The following is a 26286-nucleotide window of genomic DNA, read 5'->3' on the forward strand; positions in this document are numbered from 1 at the left end:
ATTTACTGTAATGTACAGTATGTACATACATGGATCTGCAACTCTGAATCTTCTGATTTGATTGATCAGATGAATATCTAACCTAGGACCAAAATTTACATGTCTTATGACTGGGATCATTTACTGACTGGGATCATTTACTGCATTTACTATACCTAGGGTTGCAAAATTCCGGGAACTTTCAATAAATTCCCTGGTTTTCCAGAAATCGTGATTGGAGGATTCTGGATTTCCTGCTTATTCCCGCCTGATTACGGAACCCTCCAGTGGTGTAAAAATTACCCAATTGTTATACTTAAGTAAAAGTAGAGATACCTTAATAGAAAATGACTCAAGTAAAAGTGAAAGTCACGCAGTAAAATACTACTTGAGTAAAAGTCTAAAAGTATTTGGTTTTAAATATACTTAAGTATCAAAAGTAAATGTAATTGCTAAAATATACTAAATTATCAAAGTAATAGTAATAGTACAAATAATTTCACATTCCTTATGCTAAGCAAATCAGACTGCTCTATTTTCATTTTTTTCTTTAAATTTAAGGATAGCCAGGGGCACACTTCAACACTTTGACAATCATTTACAAACAAAGCATGTGTTTAGTGAGTCCGCCAGATCAGAGGCAGTAGTGATGACCAGGGATGTTCTGTTGATAAGTGTTTAAATTAGACCATTTTTCCGTCCCTGCTTAAGCATTCGAAATGTAAGGATTACTTTTGGGTGTCAGAGAAAATGTATGGAGTAAAAAGTGCACTATTTTCTTTAGGAATGTAGTGAAATAAAAGCTGTCAAAAATATAAATTGTAAAGTAAAGTACAGATTCCCCCCCCCAAAATACTTAAGTAGTCCTTTAAAGTATTTTTACTTAAGTACTTTACATCACTGGAATCCTCCAACCAGAATTTTGGGAAAACCAGGGAATCTATACTACCAGAAACAATGTGTTGCGTTGTCAGCCGATGCTGAATGTGTCTTTAGGGCTGCCTGCGTGAAATGTGTCCGTGGATGGACAGGCTCACAGGAGGCCAGTTTTTGAGGACAGGGGATTTTTCTGCAGTGTCAGTGAGCCTGAGCAGCCTCCCACTCTAATTAGGATTGGTTTCCAAAAATGCTTTGATGCCTTTCGCAAGTCCCCAACCAGATATATGTCTGCCACAATCAGGCTTTTGTTCTTGTAAATATTGCCTGCCTTTGATTCACTAAAGTTGAAACAGAGGGAAACCTCATCATGAAAGATGGAAGCCTTTTATTTATTTATTTTTAGTGCTGATTGTTTTCCTCTGCCATGTGAAATCTGTATTCGGAGCACTGAGGCTTGTAGATTGTCAAAATGGCTTCCTTCTTAATGTGTGTGCATGTCTTCACTTTACTCTGCCAGTGCTCTTTTTAAGGGGGAAAGGAAAGATGTCTTACCAAGGCCTACAGGTTCTTCTGAATGAAACCATGTGTCCCAGCTGTCTACAATTGCCTCTCTTGCTTTAGATCCCACAGTGTCCGTGTGTGTGTGTGTGTTGTATGCCTGAATGTGTATAGTTTCTGGGCATGTGCATGTGGGATTGCATTTATTTGAATGTTTGATTCATTTACTTACTTATATATGTAGGCCTATATACTACAGTGCATCTTTTAGCTGCAAATGTACTAAAGCTTGATGTGTGTTTCTCAACAGGAGTCGGACGGACAAGGGTGCCCTTTCTGCCGGTGTGAGATCAAAGGCACAGAGCCTATCATCGTGGACCCGTTTGACCCGCGCAACACAGGGGCTAAGTGCTTCTTCCTGGATGACTTTAGCTTGCCTATGCTGGACCTGGACGACCTGGACGAGGATAGAGAGGACTTTCTGGTCATGAACAGACTGGCCTCCATCCGGAAGGTACTTCACACTCTTCATTTACTATCACTTTTAGTCAATCATTATACTCCGTAATTGTGTGAATTCATTTATTTGTTTGAAAAATATAAAATACATATAGAGTTGCCTCAGCCATGTGAGTACAACAAAATACACACATGAAACATTATAGAGGATTTAAAACTCAAGGTAGCGCTTCATAATAATTCCACGTAAATAAAGCATTTATAATGGATTAGTAAATGGTTTCATTATCATGTATGAATCATTACTCCCACATTGGTAAATGCTAGTAGCGTAGTTATTCACACATAAACAACCTTTAAAGTATTTATGAATGATTCATAAGATCTTTAATAAGATGTTTTATATAGGTCCTTACATTATAAACCATTTACTAACTAATCATTAGTCAAGTCTTTTTGTGTGGCCTCATCTAAAGTGTGGGATATTTTTAGTTTATAAATACTTGAAATCAAATCAAATTTTATTGGTCACACACACATGTTTATCAGATGTTTTTGCGGGTGTAGCGAAATGCTTGTTTTCAATGACCAGTGTAATTTCATACAAAAATATGGATATGCCATTGGTAGACATTCAAGCAGTAACTGATGCTCCTAAAGGTCTCAAAATGTCCCTTTGAACATATCAATGGTTAAACAATAAGCATACAATACAGAGGATGTCTTTGCTTTTATTCCTAAACAGTCACACTGTTGTAATAGTGTTATTTGTAACTTCAGACACGCTTAATGCTGAGTAAAACAATGTTTTAGTCCAAAAATGCTAACATAAGTGTTTCTTGACTGTGACTTTTCTACCAAAACCAAAGTGTGGATTGCAGTCACTCTTTAGATCAGTCTAATCTTGGTTAACCCAGAACTAAAATATTGCGTCATTTGGTCAGCTGTATGATTAAGTTCTGGGTCCATACGTGTTAGAAACCTGGAGTTCCAGTTGGCAAAGTCTCCACCCTCGCGAAGGGAAACTTGCAGCACCCTCTACCTTAATCGCATATCAGTAGTAATGAAGGAATAGAAATCCACTGGAGAAAACTGTCCAGCCCAGCGAGCTGTTGTGTGTAGGCTACATCTCCTTTCTGCATTTTATGATCAGTTCAATTAGTTATTTAACTAGGCAAGTCAGTTAAGAACAAATTCTTATTTACAATGATGGCCTACCCCAGCCACTAAACAAGACGACGCTGGGCAAATTGTGCGCCACCCATATGGAACTCCCAATCACCGCCAGTTGTGATACAGCCCAGGATCGAACCTGTGTCTGTAGTGACGCCTCTAGCACTGCAATGCAGTGTCTTAGACCGCTGCTCCACTCAGGATCCCACACAGGTTGCTGGCTCGGACTCAGGTCTCAGGTAGAAGTGGTCAGGATAGGGCCATAGTAAACGCCATTGTCGCAATCACTTCAGCTGGTTAGAGGGGGTGAGGCTCACACTGTTCTATATCGATCCCTTCCATAGTTACCATCTGTTGTCACCTTCGCCATAACCTCAAGAGAGGAAACACCAGAACAACAGCTTAGTTTAGGCCATTTCTGATTCAAGATATCCAGATGAACTATTCACTGTCTGACAATATTACGTCTACCAATATTCTTAATACTAATGTCTGAGACAAATGTCAAAGAAAATAACAATACACAGTTGAAACCATTTTTGAAAATTGGCTTATATTCCCCTATCATCTTGGCGATCTCAATGCAGAGTTCTGGGAGTTAGATGGCTAATCCTTAGGGAGAAATCCTGACCATCCAGCAGACCCAATCTGGTGAGATTTGTACTGAAGCAAGACAAAAAAAAATGACAAACACAAAAACAAAACAAACAAAACAAGAACAGCAATACAGTCATTGCCAAAAGTTTCGAGAATGACACTATTAATTTTCACAAAGTTTTCTGCTTCAGTGTCTTTAGATATTTTTGTCAGATGTTACTCTGGAATACTGAAGTATAATTACAAGCATTTCACATGTGTCAAAGGCTTTTATTGACAATTACATGAAGTTGATGCAAAGAGTCAATATTTGCAGTGTTGACCCTTCTTTTTCAAGACCTCTGCAATCTGCCCTGGCATGCTGTCAATTAACTTCTGGGCCACATCCTGACTGATGGCAGCCCATTCTTCCATAATTAATGCTTGGAGTTTGTCAGAATTTGTGGGTTTTTGTTTGTCCACCCGCCTCTTGAGGATTGACCACAAGTTCTCAATGGGATTAAGGTCTGGGGAGTTTCCTGGCCATGACCCAAAATATCGATATTTTGTTCCCCGAGCAACTTAGTTATCACTTTTGCCTTATGGCAAGGTGCTCCATCATGCTGGAAAAGGCATTGTTCATCACCAAACTGTTCCTGGATGGTTGGGAGAAGTTGCTCTCGGAGGATGTGTTGGTACCATTCTTTATTCATGGCTGTGTTCTTAGACAAAATTGTGAGTGAGCCTGCTCCCTTGGCTGAGAAGCTACCCAACACATGTATGGTCTCAGGATGCTTTACTGTTGGCATGACACAGGACTGATGGTAGTGCTCAACTTGTCTTCTCCGGACAAGCTTTTTTTTGGATGCCTCAAACAATCGGAAAGGGGATTCATCAGAGAAAATGACTTTACCCCAGTCCTCAGCAGTCCAATCCCTGTACCTTTTGCAGCATATCAGTCTGTCCCTGATGTTTTTCCTAGAGAGAAGTGGCTTCTTTGCTCTCCTTCTTGACCCCAGGCCATCCTCCAAAAGTCTTCACCTCACTGTGCGTGCAGATGCACTCACACCTGCCTGCTGCCATTCCTGAGCAAGCTCTGTACTGGTGGTGCCCCGATCCCGCAGCTGAATCAACTTTAGGAGATAGTCCTGGCGTTTGCTGGACTTTCTTGGGTGCCCTGAAGCCTTCTTCACAACAATTGAACCACTCTCCTTGAAATTCTTGATGATCTGATAAATAGTTGATTTAGGTGCAATCTTACTGGCAGCAATATCCTTGCCTGTGAAGCCCTTTTTGTGCAAAGCAATTATGACGGCACGTGTTTCCTTCCAGGTAACCATGGTTGACAGAGGAAGAACAATGATTACATGCACCACCCTCCTTTTGAAGCTCCCAGTATGTTATTTGAACTCAATCAGCATGACAGAGTGATCTCCAGCCTTGTCCTCGTCAACACTCACACCTGTGTTAACGAGAGAATCACTGACATGATGTCAGCTGGTCCTTTTGTGGCAGGGCTGAAATGCAGTGGAAATATTTTTTGGGGATTCAGTTCATTTGCATGGCAAAGAGAGACTTTGCAATTAATTGCAAATCATCTGATCAGTCTTCATAACATTCTGGAGTATATGCAAATTGCCATCATACAAACTGAGGCAGCAGACTTCGTGAAAATGAATATTTGTGTCATTCTCAAAACTTTTGGCCACGACTGTACACTTCTTCACATAAAACACGTTAACCTTTACGTTATCCTTTTCTCTGTCTGTAAGGTTACCTGCTTTGGTCCACATGACATAGTCTCAGCACTGTCTCGTAACAATCCACATACCCAACAATCTGATACATTCTGTGGTACAGAGACATTACTAGCTATTTGTAAGAAATGTTTGACCCAGGGAAAACCTCAATCCATTTGGAGTAACTGTCAACCATTACCAACATATATGTGACCCGTTTCAGGAAACTATTCGTATGTTGCAGGTCACTTCTTCACAGGAGAGCAGTTTGAACGTAGCTTTTTTTTAACAAAACATTTTTGGGGGCAGAAATGCCTTCTCACACTTCCATGTGTCTTAAAATACCTCATGGCGCACCGATCCCTTTAGCGGGATCATTTTCGTCAACATCCGCTGAATTGCAGAGCGCCAAATTCAAATTAAATTACAAAAAATATTAAATTTTCATGAAATCACAAGTGCAATATACCAAAACACAGCTTAGCTTGTTGTTAATCCATCTGGCGTGTCAGATTTCAATAAAGCTTTACAGCGAAAGCAAACCAAGTGTTTATGTGAGCACAGCTCTCAGCAGACAAAACATTACAAACAGCTAGCAGCAAAGTAGATGGTCACGAAAGTCAGAAAAGCAATAAAATGAATCGCTTACCTTTGATGATCTTCGGATGTTTGCACTCACGAGATTCCCAGTTACACAATAAATGTTTGTTTTGTTCGATAAAGATTATTTTTATATCAAAAAACCTCCATTTGGTTGGTGCGTTTTGTTGAGTAATTCACAGGGGCGTGCAGGCCACGACGAGCAGATGAAAATTCCAAATAGTATCCGTAAAGTTTGTAGAAACTTGTCAAACGTTTTTATATTCAATCCTCAGGTTGTTTTTACATTAAATAATCGATAATATATCAACCGGACAGTAGCTTTTTCAATAGGAGAGAGAGAGAAAATGTCTGCTCCAAGCCCCTCTCCCTCGCAAAACTCTGGGGACACACAGCTATCCACTGACGCGATGTGATCATTCTCGCTCATATTTCAGAATAAAAGCCTGAAACTATGTCTAAAGACTGTTCACACCATGTGGAAGCCATAGGGAAAGGAATCTGGTTGATATCCCTATAAATGGAGGGTAGGCATGCAATGGAACAGAGGTTTCAAAATAACAGCACTTCCTGGTTGGATTTTCCTCAGGTTTTCGCCTGCAATATCAGTTCTGTTATACTCACAGACAATATTTTGACAGTTGTGGTAACTTTAGAGTGTTTTCTATCCTAATCTGCCAATTATATGCATATTCTAGCTTCTGGGCCTGAGAAATAGGCAGTTTCATTTGGGCACGTTTTTCATCCAAACATCAAAATACTGCCCCCTAGTCTCAAGAGATTAATAACCAACTTGTATGCCATCTGTAAATACAAATACAATTTTACGAGCCTAGTTGGCAACCTTCCCGCTAGCCATGATTGGCTGAGATAATGAGTGGGCTGGACATGCCGAAAGATGAGTTTGGATTGGTCTGCCATATTGCACACTTCTGTCTATTTGAGCTGGTAGGTAATCCTGTCTAACGCGGCTTTTTTTATGTATCGCTTAGAAAAACTGCGTAAGTGTTGCTCTCCACTTTCTGAGTTTTGAAATCAATGGAATTTGAGTATGATAGCTAAGGAGATGGAAAAAACACCTGTCTCCGGATTACATTTTATTTTTCACCTTTATTTAACCAGGTAGGCTAGTTGAGAACAAGTTCTCATTTAAAACTGCGACCTGGCCAAGATAAGACATAGCAGTGTGAACAGACAACAACACAGAGTTACACATGGAGTAAACAATAAACAAGTCAATAACACAGTAGGAAAAAAAGAAAAAAAAGAGTCTATATACATTGTGTGCAAACGGCATGAGGAGGTAGGCGAATAATTACAATTTAGCAGATTAACACTGGAGTGATAAATGGTCAGATGGTCATGTGCAGGTAGAGATACTGGTGTGCAAAAGAGCAGAAAAGTAAATAAATAAAAACAGTATGGGGATGAGGTAGTTAAATTGGGTGGGCTATTTATCGATGGACTATGTACAGCTGCAGCGATCAGTTAGCTGCTCAGATAGCAGATGTTTAAAGTTGGTGAGGGAGGTAAGAGTCTCCAACTTCAACGATTTTTGCAATTCGTTCCAGTCACAGGCAGCAGAGAACTGGAAGGAAAGGCGGCCAAATGAGGTGTTGGCTTTAGGGATGATCAGTGAGATACACTTGCTGGAGCGCGTGCTACGGGTAGGTGCTGCCATCGTGACCAGTGAACTGAGATAAGGCGGAGCTTTACCTAGCATGGACTTATAGATGACCTGGAGCCAGTGGGTCTGGCGACGAATATGTAGCGAGGGCCAGCCGACTAGAGCATACAGGTCACAGTGGTGGGTGGTATACGGTGCTTTAGTAACTAAACGGATGACACTGTGATAAACTGCATCCAGTTTGCTGAGTAGAGTATTGGAAGCTATTTTGTAGATGACATCGCCGAAGTCGAGGATTGGTAGGATAGTCAGTTTTACTAGTGTAAGTTTGCCGGCGTGAATGAAGGAGGCTTTGTTGCGAAATAGAAAGCCGACTCTAGATTTGATTTCAGATAGATCTTTGTTTCACAACTACTTCAGGAGTTGAGACACGTTCTTCAGGAATGACATTTTACGAAAAGAATTTGGTCAGAGAATCCACATACACACACCTGTGGTCCCATTCCCCTGATTAGAGGGACAGAAAGAAGTTGAAAAATAATGATACAAATAAAAATAGTAACACCAAGAATAAAATACACAAGAATGAAATGAAATTGTATTTGTCACATGCATCATAAGCAACTTGTGTAGACTAAGCAACATGTGGGACTTCCCAACAATGCAGAGATAAAATAGAAAAAATAGAAAAAGGAATAAATGCACAACGAAGACTTGCCTATGTACACACCCATCCCAACGACAACTTGCCTATATACACACCCATCCCAACAACAACTTGCCTATGTACACACCCATCCCAACAACAACTTGCCTATATACACACCCAACACAACGACAACCTGCCTATATACACACCCAACACAACGACAACCTGCCTACGTACACACTCATCCCAACGACAACTTGCCTATATACACACCCATCCCAACGACAACTTGCCTATGTACACACCCATCCCAACAACAACTTGCCTATGTACACACCCATCCCAATGACAACTTGCCTACGTACACACTCATCCCAATGACAACTTGCCTATGTAGACACCCAACCCAACGACAACTTGCCTATGTACACAGCCATTCCAACGACAACGTGCCTATATACACACCCATCCCAACGACAACTTCCCTATATACACACCCATTCCAACGACAACTTGCCTATATACACACCCATCCCAACGACAACTTGCCTATGTACACACCCATCCCAACGACAACTTGCCTATATACACACCCATCCCAATGACAACTTGCCTACGTACACACTCATCCCAATGACAACTTGCCTATGTAGACACCCATCCCAACGACAACTTGCCTATATACACACCCATTCCAATGACAACTTGCCTATATACACACCCATCCCAACGACAACTTGCCTATGTACACACCCATCCCAACGACAACTTGCCTATGTACACACCCATCCCAACGACAACTCGCCTATGTACACACCCAACCCAACAACAACTTGCCTAAATACACACCCATTCCAACGACAACTTGCCTATGTACACACCCAACCCAACAACAACTTGCCTAAATACACACCCATCCCAACGACAAATTGCCTATGTACACACCCATCCCAACGACAAATTGCCTATGTACACACCCATCCCAACGACAAATTGCCTATATACACACCCATCCCAACGACAGCTTGCCTATATACACACCCATCCCAACGACAAATTGCCTATATGCGCACCCATCCCAAAAGAGTTGGTGCAAAAAGAGTAAATTCAGATAGTCAGAGTAGCTATTTAACGAACTGTTCAGCGGTCTTATGGTTTGGGGGGGTAGAAACCTTTCAAGGTTCTGTTGGTTCCAGACTTGGTGCATCGGTACCCGCTTGCCCTGTGGTAGCAGAGAGAACAGTCTATGATTTGGTTGGCTGGGGTCTTTGACCATTTTTAGCACCTTTCTCTGACACTGATGAATGGAGCTGTATACAGGCAGTACCAGATCACTGTGCAGTGTGTGTGTGTCTATGTGTTGTATCACTAAGCGTGTGTATGTTGTGCGTGTGTCACGCCCTGACCATAGAGAGCTTTGTTTTTCTATGGTATAGTAGGTCAGGGCGTGACTGGGGGGTTTTCTAGTTACAGACGTGACAGAATATCCCATCAAACCAGGACCTAGCAGCATGCCCAAAGAGGGAAGGATTTCTGGACATGGAAAGAAGTGATGGGGAGATGCGAAACCCTTCCTTGGCGACAGACGGAAGGAGATTATGGAGGACAGCGACGACGACAGGGTTCGCGGCTACAGAAAGCCCAAGGACAACCCCAAGTTTTTTGGGGGGGCATGGAGCTGGCGGCTGAGCAGAGGGAAGAGCCAGAGACTGTCAGGGAGGCAATGGCGTAGTTGGGAGAGAGTGAGATGAGAGAGATGTTGTGCAAGTGTGTTATGCTCAACATCTGACCAGAGGATCCAGTTAGCAGTCTGGTGCAACCTGTGCCGGTTCCACGCTTCTGGCCTCAAGTGCACCTCTCCAGTCCGGTACATCATGTGTCTCCTCCTTGCACTCTCCCTGAAGTGCGTGTTCCCAGTCAGGTACGTCCTATGCCTGCTCCTCGCACTCTCCCTGAAGTGCGTGTCCCCAGTCTGGTACGTCCTGTGCCTGCTCCTCGCACTCTCCTTGAAGTGCGTGTTCCCAGTCTGGTACGTCCTGTGCCTGCTCCTCGCACTCTCCTTGAAGTGCGTGTTCCCAGTCAGGTACGTCCTGTGCCTGCTCCTCGCACTCTCCTTGAAGTGCGTGTTCCCAGTCAGGTATGTCCTGTGCCTGCTCCTCGCATTCTCCCTGAAGTGCGTGTTCCCAGTCAGGTACGTCCTGTGCCTGCTCCTCGCACTCTACCTGAGGTGCGTGTCACCAGTCCGGTGCGACCTGTGCCGGCCCCACGCATCAGGCCTCCAGTGCGCCTCCCCATTCCAGAGCTTCAGGCGACAGTCCCCAGTCCAGAGCTTCCGGCAATGGTCCCCAGTCCAGAGCTTCCAGCGACGGTCCCCAGTCAAGAGCTTCCGGCGACAGTTCACAGTCTAGAGCTTCCGGCGACGAGTCCCAGTCCAGAGTTTCCGGCGACGGTTCACAGTCCAGAGCTTCCAGCGGCGTTTCACAGTCCGGGTCCTCCAACGGAACCTCCTGAGACGGTCCACGGTCCGGAACTTCCAGCTCCATGGCCGGAGCCTAACCCTGCGCCGATAATCAGTCTAAGCCCGGCGTCAAGTCCAGCTCCAAGGTCAGAGTCTTCTTCTGCACCTAGGTCCAGTCCAGGCACAGTTTTCAGCCCGGGTCCATGGCTGGATCCATGGGATGAGCGGGTTCTTCGGCCCACACCAGAGCCGCACCCGATGCTGGCGGATCCACGGGATGAGCAGGTTCTTCATCCCGCACAAGAGCCGCCCCCGATGCTGGCGGATCCACAAGCTGAGTGGGGGCTACGACCTGCACCAGAGCCGCCACCAATACTAATCACCCCCCTACCCTCCCCATTTGTTTCAGGTTTTGCGGCCGGAGTCCGCACCTTTGGGGGAGGCACTGTCACACCATGACCATAGAGAGCCTTTGTTTTTCTATGGTATAGGAGGTCAGGGCGTGACTGGGGGGTTTTGTAGTTATTATTTTCTATGTGGGCTTGGTGTTTGGTATGATTCCCAATTAGAGGCAGCTGGCTATCGTTATCTCTAATCGGGGATCATATTTAAGAAGCATTTTTTCCACCTTTGTTTTATGGGATATGGTTTTGAGTTAGTGCACGTAGCACCTCTGTTGTCACAGTTCGTTGTTTGTTTCGTTCTTTCTTTTTTGTTTTGTGCGTTTTAAAATAAATATCATGTAGACACCATAACGCGCTTGGTCTGATAATTATTCCAGCGAACGTGACAGCATGTGTGTGGGTTTTGTGTGAGAGTGTCTGTGTAGTGTGTGTGAGTGTGTATATACAGTGCCTTTTCCCAATTTTTAAAATGTACTAAATCTCCAGAAATGTTCAAGTCCAGGCTCTGTCCTGGCCAGTCAAGGACATTCAGACACATTCAGGACACTCCTGTCACGCCCTGATCTGTTTTACCTGTTCCTGTGATTGTCTTCACCCCCTCCAGGTGTCGCTTATTTTCCCCAGTGTACTTATCCCTGTGTTTCCTGTCTCTCTGTGCCAGTTCGTCTTGTATGTTTGTCATGTCAACCAGCATGTTTTCCCCTAATCCTTTCGCTATTCTCTTATTTATAGTCTTCCCGGTTTTGACCCCTGTCTGACTATGGACTACTTTCCCACCTGCCTGATCATCCTGCCTGCCCTGACCTTGATTCTGCCTGCCCTTCGGTACCTTTTGGACTCTGAACTGGTTTTGACCCTTTTTCCTGTCCACGTTCATTCTCTTGCCTTACCCTATTGGATTAATAAATATTGTAAGACTCCAACCATCTGCCTACTTTGTCTGCATCTGGGTCTCGCCTGTCATGATAACTCCTGCATTGTCTTGGCTGTGTGCTTAGGGTCGTTGTCCTTTTGGAAGGTGATCCTTTGCCCCCAGTCTGAGGTCCTGAGCGCTCTGGAGCAGGTTTTCATCAAGGATTTCGCTGTACTTTGTTCCGTTCATCTTTGCCTCAATCCTGACTAGTCTTTCAGTACCTGCCGCTGAATAACATCCCCACAGCATTATGCTGCCACCACCACCATGCTTCACGATAGGGATCGTGCCAGGTTTCCTCCAGACGTGATGCTTGGAATTCAGGCCAAAGTGTTTAATATTGGTTTCATCGGACCAGAGAATCTTATTTCTCATGGTCTGAGAGTGTTTTGGTGCCTTTTGACAAACTCCAAGCGGGCTGTCATGTCAATACTTATTTTCCACCATAATTTGCAAATAAATTCATTAAAAATCCTTCAATGTGATTTTCTGGATTTGTTTTCTTCTCATTTTGTCTGTCACAGTTGAAGTGTACCTATGATGAAAATTACAGACCTCTCTCATCTTTTTAAGTGGGAGAACGTGCACAATTGGTGGCTGACTAAATACTTTTTTGCCCCACTGTATAGGCGTACAGGAGGCTAAGTTCAACTACCAGAGTCAGTTGGAGTGCCAGTATGCACTGCCTTCATAGGCCTGCAGTAGCTAAGCCTAATAATAGCCATACCACACCAAACCTTCACAAAGGTCGCTTAACTTTTAGGGTAAAAGTAATAAGCACAGCAGGGCCGCCGGCAAACGTGTGGCGTGCCGGCATTTGCCCCACCACAATTGACTTGGTTTAATAAAAAATATTGACACAAAAGCGTTGGAAAGAGGGACAAAGTAATGGTGTTTAGATTTTTATGTTTTCATCCTTTCCAGGATTTTTTTTTTTTAACCATTAGAACAATTCTGATCCCATCACAGCCTGTATAAAAGTTTTTTATAGGTGATTTATTCCTATGGCATACTTGGAGTATTACTTGGTTAGGTTAGGTTACCAGATAAGGAGAAACTCTGGGCCCCAGGAAAAACATTTCCCCCCACCACTCTGGTACTTGTTGTGCCACCTCTGAAATTACCAGACAATGTTAGAAATTAAAAAACATTCTATTTGTATGGTTTACTATCTCAGCATTTTGACTTAGTGTTACGAATCCCTTTTGGCCCGACAGTCTAGGGGGGATGGTAATGAGACCCGTAACAACTCAGGCAAATTATAATAGTGACAAAGTAAAAGTGTGAACGAAATAACCAGGACAACTGAAATCTACTGTCAAACTCAAGGTTTATTTGAAAACACACGGTAATGGGGGGAGCAGGAAAAGGGGCTGAGCTGGACCCAAGGAAAGAAACAATAAGTATTCAAAAACACCCCTAAGCTAGACTAGCCTACTTTAACAACAGCTAACTAACTAACCAAAAATACAGTGGGTGGTCCACCCAGTTCTAACTAGTGTATTTAACAAAGTTTACCTACGGGTAGTGTATGCCCATGGGCGACTTGTCTTGGTTTCCCCTTTTCCCACCAGCAATCAAACACAAACACCATAACCAAAAACAATACTCACAGGTGTGGACAAAGTGCTATGGAGGTGCTCAAACAAAAGAGAGGTTAATACACAAAGAGAGAGTGAAACACAGAGACCTACAGACATGGTATTGATGATTGGATTGGTGACTGATTGGGGAGTGATGATTTTCACCTGTGAGGGGAGAAGGAGAGAAAAGAACACAGGATACACACACACACACAGGATACCTGTATCCGTAACACTTACGTATCTAAACATTTTTAGATAGTATCTGCATTTTTAAAAATGGTGGGGGAATATGGGCTTCCATAGTTTTACGTATCTCGGTGAAGCCTTCTGACAGCAGCTACTGTGACAATTTCAGAATGTAACAGGCTTTTACTGCACTTTCAGGTAAAACAAGTTTAGCTGGTTCAAAAACATTGCTCTGCTATTACCATTTGTACTGTAAGAGTATTGCGTTTGACACAATTATTTTTACGCTGGATGAGGGCGCTCAAGACGTGATCATTTCGCAAGTTCACACAACAGTGTTGTCTCTCCAAAATCGATAACTCTCGAGAACCTCTCGAAAATGGCTCTTTGCTATCGCCAATGTGAAACGGTCTAAAAGTGTGATCTTGGACAAAGTCTGTGTCACGCCCTGACCTTAGAGAGCCTTTTTATTTGGTTTGGTCAGGGTGTGATTTGGGGTGGGCATTCTATGTTTTTATTTTCTATGATTGTGTATTTCTATGTTTTGGCCGTTTATGGTTGTCAATCATGGACAGCTGTCTATCGTTGTCTCTGATTGGGAACCATACGTAGGAAGCCCTTTTCCCTCCTTTCAGTGTGGGAAGTTAACTTTGTTTGTGGCACATAGCCCTTAATTAAGCTTCACGGTTGTTTTTGTAATTTTTTTTTGACGGCGTCATCCTAATAAAAAGGAATATGTACGCTCACCACCCTGCGCATTGGCCTACTTCATTTTACGGCCGTGACAGTGTGACTATGGCCTCTGTGCTCACTCAACTTCACTCACATGCTGTCAAGTAGAATTACCCAGCGATTAATTAAATGGACTACTGACATTTATCTACGTATCTACTAACTAAATATGCAGGACGTTGAACTTGTGTGTCAGAATCACAGAAGAGGATAGTTGTATTTAGTGTTTTTTTTTTTTGCAGGTCTGGTCAAACTATGATGAGTTACTAAGCATTCTGTCAGTTCAATTGCTGTCTGGTATTAACAAAAAAGTAAAGTCAGCGCAATCTCAGAAATGCCACATTTCAGGATTCCAAACAGTACTTGTCATGTCATGAAACATCATGCTGTGCCAGGAAGGGAAAGAATCCTGTTCAATGCTACAGAGTCTGGTGATTAAGTGGCTAATGCTACAATTTGCTGATTAGCCATAGAGTAAGTGTCGTCCAATGCCGAGTTTGCCTCAGCACTTACAGTACCAGTCAAAAGTTTGGAAACACCTACTCATTCCAGGGTTTTTCTTTATTTTTACTATTTTCTACATTGTAGAATAATAGGGAAGACATCAAAACTATGAAATAACACATATGGAATCATGTAGTAGCCAAAAAAGTGTTAAACAAATAAATATTTTATATTTGAGATTCTTCAAAGTAGCCACCCTTTACCTTGATGACAACTTTGCACACGCTTGGTTTATTATTATTATTTTTAAATTTCATCTTTATTTAACCAGGTAGGCCAGTTGAGAACAAGTTCTCATTTACAATTGCGACCTGGCCAAGATAAAGCAAAGCAGTGCAGCAAAAACAACAACATAGAGTTACACAAATGTACAGTCAATAACACAATAGAAACATCTATGTACAGTGTGTGCGAATGTAGAAGATTAGGGAGGTAAGGCAATAAATAGGCCATAGTGGCGAAATAATTACAATTTAGCATTACCACTGGAGTGATAGGTGTACAGATTATGATATGCAAGTAGAGATACTGGATTGCAAAAGAGCAAGAAGATAAATAACAATATGGGGATGAGGTAGTTGGATGTGCGATTTACAGATTGGCTGTGTACAGGTACAGTGATTGGTAAGCTGCTCTGACAGCTGATGCTTAAAGTTAGAGAGGGAGATCTAAGTCTCCAGCTTCAGTGATTTTTGCAATTCGTTACAGTCATTGGCAGCAGAGAACTGGAAGGAAAGGCGGCCAAAGGAAGTGTTGGCTTTGGGGATGACCAGTGAAATATACCTGCTGGAGCGCGTGCTACGGGTGGGTGTTGCTATGGTGACCAGTGAGCTGAGATAAGGTGGAGCTTTTACCTAGCAAAGGCTTATAGATGTCAATGGAGCCAGTGGGTTTGGCGACAAATATGTAGCGAGGTCTAGCCAACGAGAGCATACAGGTCACAGTGGTGGGTAGTATATGGGGCTTTGGTGACAAAACGGATGGCATAAAAGCACATTTCACTCCAGCAGCAACCAATGAGCTGTTTGAGAAGCTGTAGCAGGAGCTCTCGTGCACATTATATAAACATAACGACTAATGAAAATACACACGCACCAATTTAATTCCAGTAAATGATGCAAATTAAACTATAGACCGATAAGCATGACCGGTCAAATGTATTTCCATCAACTGTTATTTCCATCAATGAATAGGCAACATTTTTTGATTTTGTAACATGATTTTCTCCCTCTTTTTTTGGGACAATTGGCCAGCGGCAGTTTTTATCAAATCTACTTTTCATCATTTTATAGGCCAAAATCCAGCTACCGGAAACCCTGTTATAAATGTTACATCCATGTATTTCAGTGTCTATGACTGCCACATGGGTATTATTAAAAACCTGAACTTGTTTTGTTCTTTCCATATCAGCAGTGTGCCGAACAGCAGAACTCCCCCGTGATGTCGCCAAACTCCTCCCCGGTGGCCCAGAGGAGGAAAGCCCATGGTGAGGCCCTCAGCATCCAGCACCTCAGCCTGCCCCCCGTACCCCCTCGCCTGGACCTCATCCAGAAGGGCGTCATCCGATCCCCCTCTGCCAGCCCCTCCAGCTCCCCAAAGGTGGGTCAGGGTTGTTAGGTTCTAAATAACAGGGTACAAACTGACGCTCAAACCAAGTTTATTCACCCAAAGGGTCAGACAGCTGAACAGACAAAGAACATATTCACACAAGAACTGGTATTTAACCCTTTCTCTTATGCTGAGCCCACTCCTTACACATCTGAACAGCCAATACACAGCTGTTGCTATTCAGAACTTTAGTGATATCTGTTCTTCCTCACTTCATCTAACCTGACCTCAGCCCAAATTTCTCACTCCTCCCCAACTCCCGGCTGTCCTGTTGACTTGTACCAGACTGTGGCCATTCTCCTCCCATTGGATCCCTGATGGTTAACAATAATATATCCTGGCAGAATGTAAATGTTCTACATTCCCCTCTCTCCCTCAGTGACATGCATAAGGATACTTCATATTTTCAAGTTTAGAACTCAGAACCCATCAGCATGTTGCATATATCTATGGGGTGTATAGCCTAAACCCCCTTTCAAACTGGTTTGGTGTGATCTATTGTTTCTCATTCAGCACACCAAAGAGGTACTGATTCAGATTCAGATTGTTTAATAGTCACATGTACAGGGTTGCAAGTGTAATTGTAGGGCACATCTGAAACTGCAGGTTTGCACTCCACATCGACACCCTTTTCATACTATTGTGCTGACCCAAACTCTTTTGGCTCACTTTTGTGTTCACTTTATCAACAGAATTTGACCAGGAAGTAGGAACCGGAAAGTTTGGACTGACGATACAGTGCTTTTTTTTTGTTTTATACTTTTTAAAACACTTGAAATCAAGCTTTATTTATAGCGCACATTTCAGACATGAATGCAACGCAATGCACTTCACAGGAAAATACATAAATAAAAAACTGAAATATTTACTACACAAAAAAACAAAAGAATAACAATACAAACTGAAAGACAAAAAAAGCACCCTAACAAAAACAACGCTAAAAGAGGTTTGTTTTAAGATATCTTTTAAAAATGTCCACAGTTTCGGGCCCCCTCAGGTTCTCTGGTAGTCTTGGTCAGTACCCGTGCTGCAGCATTCTGTATGTTTTGTAGTTGACCAATGGCTTTCTTGGGTATTCTTGCACATGCTAGCTAATTTGTCCTACTTAGCTAGCTTGCTGTTGCTAGCTAATTTGTTATAGGATATAAACATTGAGTTGTTATTTTACCTGAAATGCACAAGGACCTGTACTCCGACAATTAATCCACACATAAAACGGTCAACCGAATCGTTTCTAGTCATCTCTCCTCCTTCCAGGCTTTTTCATCTTTGAACTTGTATGGTGATTGGCATCTAAACTTTCATAGTATTGCCACGACGACCTGCAAAACAGTTTGTCTTTCAATCACCCACGTGGGTATAACCAATGAGGAGATGGGAGAGGCAGGACTTGCAGCGCGATCTGCATCAGAAATAGGAATTCTATTTTAGCCCTTGGCAACGCAGACGCAATAATTGAATAACATGGATTTCTACATTTATTTTGCAATGCTCATGCACGTGACTTGTCCTGTCTGGTCAGCATGTTACAGTAGTCAAGCCTTCTTGTAATAAAAGCATGGATGAGTCTCACTGTATCAGCCTGAGAGAAACGGCCGAACCTTGGCAATGTTCATCATGTGGTAAAAAGCTATTTTGGTCACATTCCTAATGTGGGATTCGAAATAGAGTTCAGAATCTAAAATGACACCTAAGTTTTTGACCTGCTGTTTTATCTTTATTGCCTGTGAATTAAAATCTGCTGCCAGATTCTCTCTCTCTGTGCTTTGGCTACAACAATAAGTACCTCGGCCTTTAGCTGGAGGAAGTGAGACATCCAAGTATTTAGATCACTAATACAGTCTAATTTAAGTCTAATAATTTATCCGTGGAGCTGAAAACCTCTGGGGACACAGAAATGTAAAGTTGTGTAGCAGTGAAAGTCAATGTCATGCTCGCTGATAACACTGCCAAGGGGTACATATATAAACTGAACAGTACCGGACCTAAAATTGAACCTTGCGATACCTTGCCACGTGTGATATCTATTTTCTCTGGGTTATGTTCACAATTGGTGACAAGAAACTCTTGACCGGTTAAATAGGTCCTAAACCAATTTAGAACTGGACCGTAGAGGCCAACCCACCTCTCCAGTCTGTCCAAAAGGACACCACAGTCAACGGTGTTGAATGCAGCACTTAAATCAAAGAGTACTAGGACAGAGAGCTGTTTGGCATCTGTGTTGGCTTAAAGATAATTTACCACTTTAACTAAGGCTGTCTCTGCTGTGGTGGGCATGAAAACCAGATTGGAATTTTTTTACTTAGCTATATATTTTATATTTCTAACACTCGTACCTGTATACACGTTGAAAATGGCAGATTTGGGCACTTCTAAATTTGAACGTAGTGGCTGTACAGTAACATGCTATACGTGACTTCAGAGCTCTGGCTCTGCGCATCATCAGCGCTGTATGGGTTTTGACTGACAGACGTTCTGAACTTGAGCACCACGCAGGACAACACTATACCCCATCCTTCGCGGTAAATTGAGGACATTTTGAAAAATGTTTGTTGTCTGAATGAGGGAAATGCTGTAAATTTAGATGACATTATGTATTTTGTAAGATGAGACGTTGAAGATTATAAATGCTGCTTTGATATCATACATACAAGAAAGCCAAACACCCGTCAGTCCAAATGTGCACTTCACATTTCCATATCATAAAACTCATGTCATATACAGTGTTAACGTTTATTATCACTATGTTTTATGTACAGTTGCAAGATGACATGGCATCATACCCTGATGTTCAGAATAGAATGAGCCTGTTTTTTTTATTTATTGTGAAGTAAATTCACCCGAATGCACTCATGACTCCTTTCTATGCACACAACAATTCCCATCTGTTTCTCTGAACTGTAAAATCTGTAATATCATATTTTACAACTTAGCTAGTCGTGTGGCAATAGAACACGATTTGAAATTATGCCCACCTGACCCAAATTGTGATTTATAATGGACTTTTTGGGGATTAAGTAAACAAAAGCAGTGATTGTGTGCTGGCGGGGATAGAGGGTTGTGTTCCAAACAGAACAACTACAAGTGTGCTTGCTCTATTTTCTTAACAGCACAGTTAGGAGCGCTCAAAAAAAGTAGATTGAAAAAAAGTAGTTCGTCTTCTACTCAAATGTCTTTGTCTTATGTTGCACCTACCCCACATTTTCCAGAAATAGTCTTATCATGTTACTGAATGTATCCTGAGTATTTTCAGATTTCGTTATCAACAAATGTGGAGAACAGTACAGTAAATGTCAAACAGTGCAATGTTTGGATTCAGTCTTGTTTCAGGTGAATTGTTGTGGACTCACCTTTGATCTAATCATTTCCCCATTATTCCCAAACTGTTCCTTTCAATTGCTACCATGGTTATGTGTATGCATATCCTATTTATTCTGTAAGAAACTTTTCAATTGAGCCCTATCCATATAGGCCAATTTCCACAAGTGTAAAGGGAAAAAGTGAATCAGGTAAAACTAATTATATGTTATTTTTCAAAAAGCTGAAACATTTATCTAATGATTTATGCTTATGTATATTGGATGGATTGTGTCCCTGCTTATAAATGTCTGGGTATCTGGATTGACGAAAAGCTATTTTTCAAAAAGCATATTGATGAGTTAGTGGCCTTTAGTGGCCTTCCTTTATAGGAGAAGTTTATCACATTTTATTACGTGTAATAAGTTCATTACACATCACTGCATTCTGTATCAGAAAGTATGTTGGCCCTCTTCAATCTCATAGATCAATGCAGGTGGTATCAGGAATTCCCCAGGGCAGCTAGGCCCCTTACTTTTCTCAATCTTTACTAATGACATGCCTACTGGCCTTGAGTAAAGCCAGTGTGTCTATGTCTGAGGATGACTCAACACTACACACGTCAGCTACTACAGAGAGTGAAATCACTGGAACACTTAACAAAGACCTGCAGTTAGTTTTACAATGGGTGGCATTGTATTTGAGACAAATCATTCACTAAACCCTAAACCTCGACTAAATATTGTAATAAAAAATGTGGAAAGTTGAGGTGACTAAACTGCTTGGAGCAACCTTGGATTGTAAAACTGTCACGGTCAAAACATATTGATACAGCAGTAGCTAAGATGGGGAGAAGTCTGTCCATAATAAAGTGCTGCTCTACCTTCTTAATAACAACACTATCAACAAGGCAGGTCCTGCAGCTGGACACTGTTCAGTTGTGTAGTCAGGTGCCACAAAGAGGTACTTAGGAAAATTAAAATTGGTTTAGAACAGAGCAGCACGGCTAGCCCCTAAATGTACACAGAGAGGTAACATGAATAATATTCATGTCGATGGCTCAAATTGGACGAGAGATTGACTTTATCACTACTGAGGATCCTTAAATACAAATATAAATACAAATGCTCTGCTCTATTTTTGTTTATAAAGTCCTCTTGTGCAAACTTCAGACATATGCGTCACCTGACCCGATCATAGGGATGGCTAAATCTGGAGATCCCTTCAGTCTCCACTAAGTTAGGTAGATCTGCGTTATGTTTTTTTGCAACTTGTGGAATGATCTCCAGAAATCTCTAAAGTTGAATGTTTTGGTGCTGGTTGATGCCATCCCTCGGAGCCTTGGTTCCTCTCTAGGTTTCTTCCTAGGTACCTGCCTTCTAGGGAGTTTTTCCTAGCCAGTGAACTTCTTCCTCTGCATTGCTTGCTCTTTGGGGTTTCAGGCTGGGTATCCCCTAGAATCGATGTGTGCGCCCGGGCAGACATTGAATTAGCATAATAAAAAATGCCCAGAAAAATCTGTCTTTTAAAACTAGTGAAATCTCTTCTATTTTTCAATCTACCGCATCCGCCGATATCGGCCTTGCAAATTTGCGGTGGAAGGTGGCAAGGCTACAGCCGTGTTTGCCATACCAGGAGACATCACAAAAATTGTCCTTCCCACCTCAGACAGAGGACTGACACTTTAAAACATACTTCCTTTTGATGTATTTTTGGACTATCTGTTTTTCCATGTATGAATCTGTTATTCAGTGCGTTTCTATGGGCTAATAGCAGTAAGGCTAAATCAATGTTTCATCTCCAAAATGTTGTTTTTTTTAACCTAAAGGGGCCCTAAAATTGTAAATCAATAGCTAAATGATCCATGGTATGACCTTCTCAAATCGATTCCATATGTTAGCTTAGTAGAACACCCCCCAACTTTTTGGGGTTAGCACTTTGAGATAACTGCTGATATAAAAAGCTTTATTTAAACAGGCAAGTCAGTTAAGAACAGATTTGTATTTACAATGATGGTCTAGCAAGAGGCAAAAGGCCTCCTGTGGGAACAGTTGCTGATATAAACAAATAAAAAAAACAATGTAAGACAGACATAACATAGACAGAAGACACTAGCAACAGCAAAATACAACAACAAACAATCAAAGGATGTGTGTGTGTGTGCAGGCATGTGTGTGTGTGAAGTAAAACAACATGCTTCCTTCATAAAATGCATTTGATTGATATGTCAGCCTGCTTCAACACTGTTTATTTCTGTGTAGTGTAAAATGAACACATGCCCTCCTCCCCAAGTCCTCTCCAGGGCTGGCCAGAAAACAAGACAAGCCTTTGCCTGCTCCCCCACCCCCCAAGAGGGACCCTCCACCCCCACCACCTCCTGAGCGCCCACCACCCATCCCACCAGATGGATGTGTCTCCTTGGTCCCCTCGTCCACCAACGGCGTGCCCTGTGACCCCGCGCTACCCCCTGAGGCCTGGTGTCCCAAAGAGAGCCCCCTGGTGGACCCCCACAAAACGGGGACAGGGGCTGACCGCTTCTCCAAGCTGGCCCACTCTGCCCCCTCTGATGGCAACGGTAGACCACTCAGCTGGCCCTTGGCGGATGCAGGCATTTGCGGCTCGCATCCTAGAATAGAGGCCCTCATGGAGAACCCCAAGGTAAGAATCACTAGGGTTCTGTTAGCGCACATGTTATACAGCATTTTTAAAACAGTACAACACATTCACAACACATTTCACGCAACACATTAAGTGTGTGCCCCCAGGCCACTACTTTACTACCACATATCTACAACACAAAATCCATGTGTACGTGTGTGTATAGTGCGTATGTTATCGTGGGGTTGTGTGCATGTGTCTGTGCCTGTGTTCGTGTCTCTTTACAGTCCCCGCTGTTCCATAAGGTGTAATTGTATGTTTTTTAAATCAAATTTTACTGCTTGCATCAGTTACTTGAAGTGGAATAGAGCTCCATGTTATCATGGCTCTATGCAGTACTGTGCACCATTCACCACAACAGTGACTGTTCTTGCAAGTTTTGGGGTTTGTGAGATGATTGAGTTGATTTATGCATTTGCAACATGGAAAAGTGGTTTGCTGAATATTAGCTGATTTTCACATTTGTTCTGTGTGTCTCTCGCTCGCTCATTTGAACTCTCTTTGTCAAATACACCCACAAACAAACAAACATATCAGAGGGGCATATTGTTGTTATTCTATCAATAGGTAACACTTTATAATAACTCCGCATAATTAGTAAATAGTGGGTTATTGTAAAAAAATCACTTGATCCCTTTTTGCAGCAGCTTTCTGCCCCAATTATTGCAGAATCATTAACCTATATTTTTTAACTCCATTGTTTTCTGGGGTTATCCTTAAGAAAACGGGAAAACGGCGCAAGTCTTCCCCCTACACAAAGGAGGCAATCCTTCTGACTTGGATAACTACTGTCCAATTTACAAGTTATCTTGCCTTGTCAAAGTTTTACACTCCCTGGCCAACTCTCAGCCAACTTTTTAAACTTCTTAATGAGCACCAAGATGGGTTTTAGACCTGTACGAAGCAGTATTTCAGTGGCTACACTTGTCTTAGATGACGTGCCATTATAGACCATACAAATCATTGTGCTGCCTTATTTATTGACCTGTCCAAGACATTTGATACATTTGACCATTTCTGACTTGTTCAAAGCTGGTCTGAAATAGGCCTAGAATAGGCATCTTGCGATTGGTTCAAGAACTATCTAACGGACAGGACAAAACGTGTGCTTACTGACGATATCAAATGTCATTTCCTCGATATTAGGAAAGGTGTGCCGCAGGGATGGATTTTGTGCCCTGTTCTCTTCACTATTTCTATAAATGATATTGGTCTATCTGTATCATTCATCTCTACGCGGATGATACAGTTATTCACTCCTGTGCCCCCTCAGTACAGCAGGTACATGAGTCTCTGTGCATTTAGCAGAAGCTCTTATCCAGAGTGAGTTACTGGAGCAAGTAGAGTTCAATGCCTTGCTCAATGGCACATCGGCTCGGGGATCGAACCAGTGACCTTTCAGTTACTGTCCCAATGCTCTTAACCGGCAGGTCTAGTTTCAGCACCTATATTAGTGAGGAGGGCTGTTGATGTGGGTCTGGACAATTTATTAATAACCAGAGAATTGTTCGGTGATTAAAATATAATACAACATAATTACAAAACATTCATGTTTTATTTACCCCCACGTTGGTACCCCAGTTTGCATATGTCTGTTTCTCTGTGTCTTTGTGTGTCTATCATTGTTTGTGTGTTTGTGTGTGTGTGTGTGTGCTGGTCAAGGGCTAGTGTATGGGTTGTATGGAGCCTCTGGGGCAGAGATGCGTCCGGACATGCAAGGCCAGGGTGACGTCTGGTTATGAATCATAAACAGCTCAATGCTAGACGCACAATGAAGAGCTGCTGGCAAAGCGCACGAAAGTGCTGTTTGAATGAATGCTTACGAGCCTGCTGCTGCCTACCACTGCTCAGTCAGACTGCTCTATCAAATCATAGACTTAGTTATAACATAATAACACACAGAAATATGAGCCTTAGGTCATTAATTAATATGGTCGAATCCGGAAACTATCATCTCGAAAACAAGATGTTTATTCTTTCAGTGAAATACGGAACCGTTCTGTATTTTATCTAAAGGGTGGCATCCATTAGTCTAAATATACCTGTTACATTGCACAACCTTCAATGTTATGTCATAATTACGTACAATTCTGGCAAATTAGGCAGCCAAAAACTGTTGCATATACACTGACTCTGCGTGCAATGAACATAAGAGAAGTGACACAATTTCACCTGGTTAATATTGCCTGCTAACTTGAATTTCTTTTAGCTAAATATTCAGGTTTAAAGATATACTTCTGTGTATTGATTTTAAGAAAGGCATTGATGTTCATGGTTAGGTACATATTGGAGCAACGATACGCACCGCATCAATTATATGCAATGCAGGACACGCTAGATAAACTAGTAATATCATCAACCATGTGTAGTTAACTAGTGATTATGATTGATTGATTGATTGTTTTTTATAAGATAAGTTTAATGCTAGCTAGAAACTTACCTTGGCTTACTGCATTCGCGTAACAGGCAGTCTCTTCGTGGAGTGCAATGAGAGGCAGGTGGTTAGAGCATTGGACTAGTTAACTGTAAGGTTGCAAGATTGAATCGCCCTAGCTGACAAGGTGAAAATCTGTTGTTCTGCCCCTGAACGAGGCAGTTAACCCACCGTTCCAAGGCCGTCATTGAAAATAAGAATGTGTTCTTAAGGGGTGTGTAACAACTCACCTGCCGCTAATAGCGTTTCAAACGTCACTCGCTCTGAGATTTGGAGTGGTTATTCCCCTTGCTCTGCATGGGTAACGATGCTTCGAGGTTGGCTGTTGTCATTGTGTTCCTGGTTCGAGCCCAGGGAGGAGCGAGGAGAGGGACGCAAGTAATACTGTTACACTGGCAATACTAAAGTGCCTATAAGAACATCCAATAGTCAAAGGTATATGAAATACAAATGGTATAGAGGGAAATAGTCCTATAATTCCTATAATAACTACAACCTAAAACTTCTTACCTGGGAATATTGAAGACTCGTGTTAAAAGGAACCACCAGCTTTCATATGTTCTCATTTTCTGAATGTAAAAGTAAAAAATGTAAGAACATAGCAATTATCAAAAAGGACGAACCACCAGAGGACCACAGAATAACACTGGATCTAATAAAACCTGAGATGAATTGTAAACGGTATAATGTTGAAATCAAAAAATGAGAAAATGACTCGAATAAGACATACTGTATATCAACCGGGACAGCTGTATTTTCAGTAAGACCGGGAGGAAAAATAGCTAACTCTGTCTATTACGCAAGAATTACTCTGAGAGCCCTCAGCCAGACACTTACGCAATGTAGTCGTTTACGCTCATTCTTCAACATAAAGGCTTGAAACTACGTCAAAATGCTGTAGACACCTTGGGGAATACGTAGAAAAAGGAATCTATCCCAGAATGGAATATTTTGGAATATTTATTTCTCGCACAGAATAGAATAGGTTGACTATTGTACTATGGGGGATAGTAGGTTGACATAGCTAGTGCTTTTGCTGTTCATTAGGCCTACTCATCTTGTTGGCTGACGAAAAGTAAATGTGGACTGTTCTTCCGATATTTTCAATATGCACCTCGGAATTACTCCAAGATAGCGTAGCAGTGCAGACGTGGTTTGTCGTCCTCTCGTTTACTTTTGGTGATTTTTGTCTTTTTTGTAATATTTCGATTTTTTTCATTTTTAAATTAAATATGTTAATAATATATTAAATATATTAAATTAAATTAATATATTAAATAATATATAACCCGCCTCACCCAATGTGACACGGATCCGCAATAATTTT

The 26286-nt window shown here is 42.0% G+C and overlaps 1 protein-coding gene across 3 annotated transcripts in view; it reads left to right on the forward strand.

Annotated features, from left to right (window-relative positions):
* The window catches only part of cblb (Cbl proto-oncogene B, E3 ubiquitin protein ligase), a 158911-nt gene that overhangs the window by 100650 nt on the left and 31975 nt on the right, over positions 1–26286 (forward strand). For all 3 annotated transcript variants that reach the window (XR_002948389.2, XM_024376769.2, XM_024376768.2), the window contains 3 exons: positions 1667–1870; positions 16373–16561; positions 22160–22525. Coding sequence is in view for 2 of the 3 variants with exons in the window: in XM_024376769.2 (XP_024232537.1) it covers positions 1667–1870; positions 16373–16561; positions 22160–22525 (759 nt within the window). In the remaining variant the exon portion in view is untranslated. The remainder of the gene's footprint in view (positions 1–1666; positions 1871–16372; positions 16562–22159; positions 22526–26286) is intronic.

The sequence above is a fragment of the Oncorhynchus tshawytscha genome, linkage group LG17, assembly GCF_018296145.1.
Source record: "Oncorhynchus tshawytscha isolate Ot180627B linkage group LG17, Otsh_v2.0, whole genome shotgun sequence".
NCBI lineage: Eukaryota > Metazoa > Chordata > Actinopteri > Salmoniformes > Salmonidae > Oncorhynchus > Oncorhynchus tshawytscha.